Here is a 12,020-nt window from a genome sequence, read left to right as displayed (position 1 = left end):
CATGTCCACATTCTCCTCCTCACCATCTTCTTCAGAATTTTTTCCAACACACATAAATACCATTGTAACGTGGGCTCGATTTGTTTGTTTTAATTTTTCTCTCACTACTACAGCAGTGTAAATGGATGATGGAGGCTGCCAACGTTTTGTTCATGCATATATAGGTCAATGGAAGTACATCGTAGCCTGCCTTTCAATTCGGAGTTGTTGTCATAGATGTAGTTGTCTGTCACTCTCGCGCGCACAGTGCTGCCAACTTGGTGACTTTGTGGCTATATCTAGCGACTTTCCAGACTTCCTTGGCGACTTAATAAGTCAAAAGCGACCTATAACAAATCTACCGAATTTTTCTGTTTATTTGGGGAATGATAATGTTGACAAAGCTCTGCAAAAAGCATATCATATACCGTTCCGCAGTTCACATTACAGCCGAGCTCACGAGAGCCGAGTACAGCGAGGGCGGCTGGTTTCTCCTCCTCACCACTCACACAGCACTCATGCAGCCAGTCTGACCAGCAGCCCCACAGGCCAGACCTGCAGCAGACTCTGTGACTGCTCTGAGTGAGAGCTGCCTGCCCTGCAAATGAATCATGCGTGCCCAGCTTAAGACCGGTCACAAACGAGGATTTTACTACAGTTACAGCAGAGTCGTTGCTCAATACATATTTGTAGATATGTTCTTGTTTAAATATTCACTCTGTCTTTTTTAGTTTCAGACCCAAAAATCCCTCGCACAGTTCTCTCTGTCAGTCTCACACACACACTCAGTCAGTTCCTTGTCCCTCTTCTTGTTCCTCTGGTCAAATATAAGCTACAAGCCCACATTTTTGTTTTGCACTGCATTCATTAGATCACTAAAAAAAAGAAAAGAAAAAAAAGATTAGAGTTCTATGGCAACAAAAAAAGTTTGTAAATATGTAAATATTTTGTTAACTACCTGGTCAGCCTTTTCTATTCATTTTGCCTCTCACAGAATTTCATATTATGCAAATTAGTTGATCTAGCTACTTCTAGCTACTTTTGGGAGAGCCAATAGCTACTTCCCTTACAGAGGAATTGGCAACACTGCGTGCAACCTGCATGTGCTGACAGGCAGATAACTCCTTCCTAGTCATCACGTTGAAGACGGCATTCAGTTCAATTTCGTTTAATGATGGACTTGAGGTAGGTTAAAACTGAGAAAAACAATACAGTGTATATAAGTAAGCTATACATATATAAAATATTAATCAAACATGAAAGACTCCAGTAAATGTGATTAAAAACAGCAATATAGCCTTATGTAACATACTATAGGTCAATTTACAACCATTTCGAGTTACTCACATGTTTCATCAAACACAATTTACATTCATCCAATTGGATATAAAAAATCATCAAAACTCAAAAATACTAAAGGTAACAGGGAGATATCAGTCTGAACTTCAATTAACTCACTGACGATACTCTTAAAAGGCTGAAATGTAGCAGATGTCTGCAGATATCCAAGGCATGCACAAATGACGTCACACCATGCCATGATCTGACTTCTTCCCTCTGTCTGAACTGAGCAATAGTTCAAAGATCAGCTGGAGTAGATCATAGTAAATACCGCCTCACAAATGTCCCTTTTTCCAGCTACTGACAGTACATGCATACATCAAACATGATGTTGTACCCAAGTTCACTAAGATCCATGTCGCAGAGTGTAGCTGAACTTATGATTGCAATTGAAATTGAAATCTCACAGTCTGCAGGGGGCTTAAGGCTCTGAGATAACATTAACATTAACATCTTCTCTCTTCTACTTATAAGTGATGAATCTACAGCAACTTATAAGACACAGTCTCTGGCTATGTTTGATATCTAGTGTCAGAAAAAATGTTGTTGACACTATCTAGCCGCCATTTATGCTGTTAGCTTGTTTACTGTATTACATGAATGATGCTGTCACACTGAAAGTTCCACTGAGCCCAGTTCAAGCTTTAAAATTTTATATGAACCCCCCCTCACACACACACACACAAAAACCACAAATTATTGAATACTCGTATTTAACGGCGGAATCTGATTCAAATGACATAATTCTGAGACGGTACAGCCCTACTTGAGTTAGTCTAGACTGACAGTGTACTCTCATTTAGAAGAACACATTTAGAAGCATGAGACGCATGCAAGGTCACAGTGACCCTGACCTTTGATATATGACCACCAAAATCTAATAGTTCAACCTTGAACCCACCTGGATGTTCAAGCTGAATTTGAAGGAAATAAATTTTGAGGAAATCACGAGACTGGGCGGACATACATGTATGTCCATGGACAGAGGTACGGACAGACGGATGGAGAGCCGAAAAACATAATGTGTCTGACCTTGGCTATTGAACCCGCAGAGATATAAAAAGGAAGTGTAGAAGTTTGTTTATGATGGCCATTTTAACTTTTTATTTAATTTAGCCTGACAGTTTAATCTTATATATATATACACACACACACACACACACACACACACACACACACATATATATATATATATATATATATATATGTGTAGACACCCAACTCATTGATTCAGCCACTGATGAAGATATAAAGTAAGATTTCCTGGCAAAGAGTTCAGTTTGTCATATTCTAAAGAAGATGGTAATTCTTGGTTAGCTTCTTCGCTGATTAGTTGGGGCACAAGATTTTAGCCTAAACTAAATGAAAAGACTTACAATAAAAGGGAGAGCATGCCACACATAAGCTGTTTCTACACTCACATCTGCAGTTAACAGGCTTCACTGTTCTTACCTCATAACCCTCTTTGTAACCAAGAAATACATTTCCCATGTCCATCAGGTCATAGCTGAACTGGAGATTAGGTCCCAGGCCCCTGCCCTTTATTGTCAGAGGCAACCGAGATTCACGGCCTGGGTGTAGACACAGAGATAGATGCAAGGACAGACAACATGGCACAGTTAAAGACAGAGAAACTACAGGAAAATTTCCTTTTTTCGAAAAGTTTATACACAAATTTCGTCTGATCACGTTGCATGAATGAGAAAGGGTCTCATTCATGCGACGTGATCAGTGCTTGTTAATACGAGCATGTCAAGGGTTCCCACACATTTTTATTGACCCATAATAACAAATAATTTTTTCTTGCCCAACATTTGTCAAACTCTATTGAAAAACTTTGGGGAGCTTTTTGCTATTATTTGATGGGACCGGTTAAACATGAAAGGGGGAGAGAGAGGGGATGACATGCAGCAAAGGGCCACAGGTTGAAAATTGAACTTGAGGTTGCTGTGGCAAGGACATAGCCTTTGTACATGGAGCCCGCTCTACCAGGTGAGCCGCACCCCTTCAAACTATTTAAACATTATTCCAGCTAGCTGGCATATATTAACAAATGAGGGAGAACATTATAGTGTCACAGTGAAGATGACCTTTGACATTTTGAATATATGAAGTCTTCACTTTATCATTTTATTCTATAGGACATTTGTGTGAAATTATGTCATAATTAGCATATGAATTCCTGAGTGAAAACAGAAACCTTTAAACAGAAGCTTACTGTAACAATTTCACTACACACAACAAAATTCCATGACTTTTCCAAAACTTTTTTTTTTTTTAAGAATATTTACCAATTTAATGACTTTTATAGGCCTGGAAACTATGATATGATATCCCATGATTTTCCAGGTTTTCCATGACCATGGGAATTCTGTGTTCTGTTCTCACATGGTTGTCGAGCTACGACTGATCCCCAAAAATCAGGCCTAACCTGCTTAGTTTCCATCCAAGCCTGAACCTTGGCAGTAGTTTGGGGCCTTAGCAAAATTTCAAAAAGTTAAAAATCTTTAGCATGTTGGGCTGCTACCATCTGCTAGTTGGCATTAAACACAAAGTGTACCTGGGGCTAAGCTAGGACTGTCCTTAGTCTTGCAGGTATTTGGTAATAAACGAAATTACTGGACACCTTTAAAGTTTGATGTAAAGATGGTGCTAGATGGAAAGTCAAAGAATGGATCAGGAATCAAGTTATTACAATTCATCCTAAGGGGAACATGAATGTCTGTACAATTTGTCATAGCAGTTAATCCTGTAAAGTTCAAGACATTTCACATGATGGTCATACCAACTGTCACTGCCCCCATGGTGTGGCTGTTCCTGCATTGTAAAGATGCAAACACTGAGCTTTGCTATATGAAACCTAAATAAGTGCTGTATTTTCTAGCAATGTGGACTTACCTGTGACATCACAGTATATAGTCTGTTGGTACAGTTTGGCTTCCTTGGGCTTGAAGACAATGTGAAACTGTGCTGGGGTGTTGGGCCATATTTCACCCTCCTAAACCATGTAAAGACAAGAAGAAAAAAACCTTTTTATTTTTCTTAAAGGATATCATATAAAGCAGACATGCGCACACTGTTAATGCATATTCTCTGACACAGAAACTAGAACTACCGCCTTGAGGTTATGTACCTCTAAAAATCAGTCAAATTGCACTTACAGTTACCGTTTGCATCTATGTCTGTGAAAACATGGATGCTTCAGACCCCCCACCCCCTCAGCACAGAAGAGCTCTACAGTCAGCACAGTTTCAAGGTGAACACCCAAGATTAGTGTCACCACTTCAGTGTCTGACCAAATGTCTCCCCTTCTGTTCCCGAGTTATGACACTAAGTAATGGCCAGAGGTCTTTTTGCATAACATTATGATTTTACAGTGAAGATCTAATACCTTAGACCTGAAGATCTAATACATGTTGACTTCTATCATTTTATTCTACTTGACATTTGTGTGAAATTCTGTAAAAATTAGCATATGAATTCTTGAGTTATGGCCAAAAACATGTGTCATGAGTTCACAGCGACCTTGACTTTTTATTTTCAACCACCAAAGTCCAATAATTTCATTATTTCCATATGCACGTTTGTGCCAAATTTTTGAAAATCTCCTCATGGCCTTCTTGAGATACCTTGTCCATAAGGGTGAAACAGACAAGGTCACGTTGACCTTGACCTATGACCACCAAAATGTAATCAGTTCATCACTGAGTACAATTGGACATTTGTATCAAATTTGAAGAAATTCCAGAAAACAAAAAAGTAGGTGGTATAGCATGTAGCAGCCTAAGAGGCCTCGTTTCAAACATCCAATCTGCTCAAGTGCCCTTTGACAGGCTCTACCAGCTCAGAGGAGGTTATATGTTAACTCCCTTGTCAATAATAAAAGTATTACACCCCTCGTGCACATCATGTTCAGTTACTATCTCTGCAGTGCAGTCTTAATGAGAAGAAATACTAGGCTGCAAACCCATAGGTAGGGTGTGAAACATTAGCTGAGGCAGATACTAGACAAGAGGTATATGGGAAGACACACCGCTGGTTCCACATATATGCAGCTGTGTGAGAGGGCCAGGAGGGTGTCCGAAGCAGCCTGGCTTCTGCCTTCCTGCAGGGCTCCGGACAGCATAGGGAGGCGATGGATCGCTGAGGGGTCGGACTCACACTGAACAAGCATCTGCTCCCTCTCCTCCTCCTCCCACTCGAGTGCCGAGCTCTCCCTGGGAAGGTAGGAAAAATGGAAGGGAATACACAAAGAGGAATGAGGAGGGTCAGAGAGAAAAAGAGGCATCAAAAGGAACGAAGAGTTAAAGACAAGAAGAAACTGATGGACATTTAAGCTATTTTCGGCAATGCATGTTGTGGTCATGAAAAAAACTGGTAATTTTGTGGTGTGTTTCAGCAGATTGATTTGGTTTAGTTCAGTGCACATGGTTAAAAGTTGTGAATGGTACCTTTAGTACCTTTAAAACTGTCTGCATTTTTGGTCCCCCCTCTGTTGGGGTACCGTGCACACTGATCTGATACTAAAAGGTGGAGCTAGAAACACTGCAGTCCCTTCATTGGTCAAAAGAGAATCAACGTTCTGTGCTCAGGGCTGAGCTGTGGCTGCTTTAACTGCTGTTCATACCCTGACAAGTTTTTCATACCTAAGTTAACTCTAACTATAAAATAAAAGGATGTTTGCAGCCTCTAGCAGCAGCTGGAGTATTAGAAAAAATAATTTCATTCACTTAGCCAGCTGCCAGCAATTTTTAAGGTGGAACGTTTACTTGTAATGTTAATCAATGCATGAGATGATGATGCGAATCCATCAGCACACCTTAAATTTCAATATGACAACTTTGACCGCTCCATCTGTTTTATTGCATCTCTTGAATAACAGGTAGAATGTAGATGGTAGCTTTATTGGTCTTTTTTTTTAAACAAAATAACAATGACATACCCGTAGTAATGAGTAAATCTACAGGGGTTTAAAAATTGTCTGTTGTTTGCAAACGGATTATGTGAACTGCATATATTCTAATACTTGCTTGAAGAAAAACAATGTGTCATAACGTTGTTCCTGAGTGCTTGAGCAGCACTACACCCCTGCTCTTGCCTGAAATGGTGTCTAGAGCTGGGTAAAAAAAATCAATTCATCAGTGCATTACAATATGTTTTTTGCCAATTAAATATCGATTCATAAAATCCTGAAATTGATTATTTCCGTAGTAATGACGTCCCGCTTCTGTGGGGGCAGTGTGAGGGCGACAGAGTGCGATTTACATTGTTCAGAGACCCCGCTTTACCCCCGAACAACGTCTGTTGTTTATTCATTAAAATGGTGTCAGTAGTGTGAGGTAGCGGTGTGTGAAAATCAGCGCCAATAACATTAAAAGCCAACGTTTGGATACACAAAGTCAATAGTAGTTACGTCATGTGTGAGCCTCATGAGTCAGTGTTAAAGCACTGCAACAATACGACGAACCTACGGAACCATTTGAGCCAACATGACGCAGATGATTTGCAACCTGTCGCTAATGCTAAAGCTGTGGATCCCACACAAATGCATATTGACAAATCCTGCATAAATGTTTTTTACTTTTGTTAAGTTTGGCTCAGGCAAAAATGTGCACTTTTCTGTACTTTAAATTTGTTTTAGTTTTAATTTTTATTTAATAAAGAATAATGTAATGGTAAAATAAGATTTGGTGTCAGTTTGTTCTAAATCAATACACGCTTTATTGAACACAAAGCAGAAGGTATTCTAATGAATTATCTGGGTATATCTGACATCAACACACATAACTGAATCGATATCGAAACAACTGGATCAATATCGAATCGAATCAAAATTGAAATCGAATCGAATTGTGACCCAAAGACTCGAAATTGAATTGAATTGTGAGGTTCTTGACAATACCAGCGCTTATGGTGTCAATGCACAGACCCACTACTTATAAATATCCCATAGAGAAAGACTCACTCCAGCCTGCTCTTTTTTGTTCTGAAAATGTCGGCATGCAGCCCTATTCTGTAGATGATAGACGAGGTGAAGACTTCACTCACCTTTCACCTGTGAACAAGGAAATACAGCGAGAGCTGCTGGACAGAGCAGTGAGTAACAACAAATGGTAAATGGAAAATGGACTGTACTTGTATAGCACTTTTCTAGTCTTATTGACCACTCAAAGTGCTCTCACACATGTCATATTCACCCATTCACACACACATTCACACAACGTTGGCCGAGGCTAACGTACAAAGTGCCACCTGCTACTCAGTAATCATTCACACGCACTCACACTCTGATGATGCGGCATCAGGAGCAATTTGGGGTTCAGTATCTTGCCCATGGACACTTCGTCATGGGATCGAACCCCCGACCTTCCGATAACAGGACAACCCACTCTATCTCTGAGCCAAACCCTGCCCACATGTAAGAGTACTGTTAGCAGTGAAAACGCTGCACAGATCTGGGGTCTAGGTACATGTTTATAGGGGTTACTTGTGGTTCGAAAGGTACTAAGCCGAAAGCTATTGATGGAAATGCAGTTGTACTTGAGACGTGCACACAGTGAGAGGAAGAGGGGACGCTTATAAAGACCACACTTCTAAATCTTATTCTAAATATTGTCTGTGTTATATCATTGGTGTGCATGCATAAATACCTCAGTAAGCTCAGGTCCTCCTCCTGCAGACTGGGCCATGTTGTCCAACGATACCTGAGAGGAATCTCACTCCTGTAGATGAGGGACACTGTGCTTACATTGGCCAGGGAAATGTAAGTCTTCCTCAACATAACAGTGTCAGGCACAAGATGGATGTCTAGTTCCTCACAAGTCCCATACAAGCTGATGTAGACATCTTCACCTGGACAAAGGACATGCAGAGACGGCAGACACATGTACAAGTAGGCAGTGTTTTAATAACACAGACTGTGGCAGGCGCCATAGTCTCATTTTTCCTGCCATAGTCTCAGTGGAGCTGGACTGTTAATTAAGAGCTGTATTAAAACATGGTTGGGTTATTTATCATGCAGTGGAGTCAAAGACCCACAACAGAGCGCCAGGAGAATTAAAAGTGAAACTACACCGTTCATTCTGCTGGGCCTAAAACTGCTTTTCACTTACAAAAATCTGCAAATACCTCCTCTCATCTATAGGTCTGATCAGCCATAAATGTATAAACAGATCAATTATCCATTCATCTGTGAAGGAGAAAGAAAGAACTCCGCCTGCTGCGAAACAGCATATCAGCTCATTTCATCAAATGGAGAAGTTAATTGAGCATTCTGTACCTCCAAAACTCTTGTGTTAGCTGACACTTTAAAGGGCAAGGGCAAGGTGGCACCTCTTAAAAATCTCCAGAGGAACCCCAAATTTCAAAAGGCTTAAGGTTGGTGGATGATTTTTTTAAACATTTTTTTGTTTGTACTGTACATTGAATAAAATGGAATATTTGAAGAGAGCACACTTAGAAATTATCCCAACAATGGTTTTGCAGTCAGTTGGGCAATGAGTTGAAGGTGGAGCCAGAAGTTCAGGAGCAGCTGGATGGCTTCATGTGTCTGCCATACAGTCAAGCACGTGAGAAGTCAGTAAACCTGCTCAGGAGCAAGATGGTGAGAGAAGATAAGACCCTGCCCCCCTACCAAGACGCATTAATCTCCCAAATCCAGCGGGTAAACTATAAAGTGGCCTGTTACAAGCAGGCAGCTTAGCCAAACTTCTAGAGGCCTAAACCATATGACGAGGGTACGGAGTGGGAAAAGACAGAGGGAGGGATTTTGAAGCCTGTCTGGTCTTGTGGGCCAGTTACGATCCCATCTCTCATTGACGTTTTGGCTGCTGATGTTGTCAGTGATGATGATGAGGGGGAAGAGGATGAGGTGTTGATTGATGATGATCTCATCATCAATCAACACCTCATCCTCAGATGATGATGAGTGAATTAGGGGGTTTTGATGGCTTTAGCCTTAATCAGATTGCCATCTTTATCAGAGTGATTGTGTCCATTTATTAACCTTTCAACTGATATAAGAGTTGTGTTGTGACAACAATGATAAATGAACCAGGACATTTTGATGACTTTTATTTTCAATTAGCTGATGCCATCTATTTCAGAATGCATTCCATTAATTTATTTACCTTTTTAATTGATTTATGAGAAAAAAAATGTTTATGTTCCTATGGCAGGAAACCTTACAAAATATCGCAAAAATTATACTGTTATGAACAGAAAATATGTTAAAGATATTTTAGTTGACATGGGCAACAAGGTGATATCTTAACTAGACACCATATGGGTCCTAAACACACAGATTTAAAAAAAAAATGCCATTCAGGTACATAGGGAACTATTTCTCCTGCTAGACTAAAGGCCTTTGCACACCAGAAGCGAAATTGCGGCTTTTGTTTTTCGGACCTAGGTCAATTTTTCCAAACTTTCGCTTCCGATGAGTACACATTTGACAAATCAAAATGCTCATTATTGCCACGTCACACTCAAAACATTCAATATGGTGGATTGGTTGATCATTTCTCTTTCACAAAACCTAGTTTTGCACAATAACAGGGAAAGACAGTAGAAAGATAATTACCTCAAAGACAACGTGTGGGGTCTGTAGCCTATGTTAAGTTGTTTTTGTCTTTCATATGATATTATGTAGCCTTGTAAAAGATCGACACAGGCAACCCAACTCCTGTCCAATAGTATTTCCCCGGCGCGATTGTTTTTTAGAATTTACATTAATTTATTCATAAAATTGCATTGCCCCTCATGTGACTACACAAGCGCGTCAAAATTCGCCTCCAAAGTAAATGCAATTTTGTGCCGTTTATTTGGCCTTAAGATGTATTACTGTTGTTAAGAACTCCCTTTTTTCCAAAAATCAATAACATGGTTGCTTAGCAGCTCCTTAGCCATGGAATCAGCCCTCATACTCTGCTCATTTATACAAAGATATTTGTACCAGACAGAATGACGTACTCCATATTTATACAGGTAGTAGTCCATTATAATAGATATTTGTGCCTGAAAGAATGACCTACACCCTATTTATACAGGTAGTCATCCATTCTGACAAATGATTGTACCTATCAGAATAACCTACCCCTCTATTTACGCAGGTAGTAGTCCATTCTGGTAGATATTTGAAAGAATGACCTACTCCACATTTACCTACCATTATTCAGGTAGAAGTCTATTCTGATACATATATGAACCAGGCAAAAAGATCTACTCCACCCTTATCTACATTCATACAGGTATGAGTCCATTCTGATATATATTTGTACCTGACAGAATAACCTACTCCACATATACCTACCATTATTCAGGTAGAAGTCTATTCTGATACATATTTGTACCAAATAGAATGACCTACCCCCGTCTTTATACAGGTAGTACTGCATTCTGATAGATATTTGTACCTGACAGAATGACCTACCCCTGTATTTATACAGGGTGTAATCAGTTTTGATAGATACTTTTACCTGACAAAATCACCTATTCCACATTTAACTAGTTTTCTACAGGTAGTAGTCTATTCTGATGAATATTTGTACCCGACAGAATGAGCTACAACCCTATTTATACATGTAGTAGTCCATTCTGATAGAGATTACCTGACAGAATGACCTACTCCCCTACTGATACAAGAAGTAGTCCGTACTGATAGACATTTGTACCTGACAGAATGATCTACCCGCCTATGTTTGCAGGTAGTTGTCCATTATGACAGATATTGCACCTGACAACATGACCTACTACACATTTAACTACATTTATAATAGTCCATTCTGATAGATATTTGTACCTGACAGAATAACCTACTCTGAATTTAATTATGTTTAGACAGGAAGTAGTCTATTCTAATAGATATTTGTACCTGACAGAAAGACCTACTCCACATTAAACTTCATTTACACAGGTAGATGTCTATTCTAAAAGATATTGGTTTCTGACAGAATGACCTGCTCCACATTTAAATACATTTACATCGGCAATGGTCTTTTCTGATAGATATTTGTACCTGACAGGACGAACTTCCCCCTTATGTATACTAGCTCCTTATGATAGATATTTGTACCTGACTGAATGAACTACCCCCCTATTTATACAGGTAGAAGTCTATTCTGATAAGATATTTGTACTTGACAGAATGATCTTTCCCCCAATTTAAGGGGTACTAGTCCATTCTGATGGATAATTGTACCTGACAGAATGACCTACTTCACATTTGTACAGGTAGTAGTCACATCTGATCCACATTTACTCCATGTGATACTCCACATTTAATTGCATTTATTCAGGTAGGTATTTGTACTTGACAGAATGACTTACTCCAAATTTAACTACATTCATACAAATGTGTGTAGCATGAAGCTTATTCATCCAAAACAGTCCACAAAAACATCCACAGAGCCCTCAGCCTCCTTTCCCGTGCTTGTTTATTGTCTCAGTCCTTTTGCAATCACTGCAATGGGTTCTTTACACTGTTGATCCACGAATGACTTTGGCCTGCTTAGTGTCTGACTGATCGGCTGATTTGAGTAAATTAAACAAACTTCATTGTCTTTTTGCCAGTTTACCAGTTTCCTCCTTACCACTGAGGGAAGGCTTCATTCTTCATTCAAACCACAGTTTCAAATCACATCAGCTCATGTGAGGAGCACAAAATTCCCAATCTCCATATGCTGTATGACCCGAAGTGCCGT

General features: G+C 39.7%; 1 protein-coding gene across 5 annotated transcripts in view; it reads right to left on the bottom strand.

Moving 5' to 3' along the window:
- The window catches only part of LOC121954904 (axonemal central pair apparatus protein HYDIN), a 148,891-nt gene that overhangs the window by 101,793 nt on the left and 35,078 nt on the right, over window positions 1-12,020 (bottom strand). For all 5 annotated transcript variants that reach the window (XM_088086604.1, XM_088086609.1, XM_088086608.1 and 2 more), the window contains exons 8-11: window positions 7,971-8,172; window positions 5,354-5,537; window positions 4,219-4,318; window positions 2,773-2,891 (exon numbers count right to left, since the gene is read on the bottom strand). In XM_088086604.1, coding sequence (XP_087942730.1) covers window positions 2,773-2,891; window positions 4,219-4,318; window positions 5,354-5,537; window positions 7,971-8,172 — 605 coding nt within the window. The remainder of the gene's footprint in view (window positions 1-2,772; window positions 2,892-4,218; window positions 4,319-5,353; window positions 5,538-7,970; window positions 8,173-12,020) is intronic.

Source organism: Plectropomus leopardus, chromosome 13 (genome assembly GCF_026936395.1).
Source record: "Plectropomus leopardus strain MGB_pleo_1.0 chromosome 13, ASM2693639v1, whole genome shotgun sequence".
Classification (NCBI taxonomy): domain Eukaryota; kingdom Metazoa; phylum Chordata; class Actinopteri; order Perciformes; family Serranidae; genus Plectropomus; species Plectropomus leopardus.
This window is presented reverse-complemented; position numbering and strand designations above follow the sequence as displayed.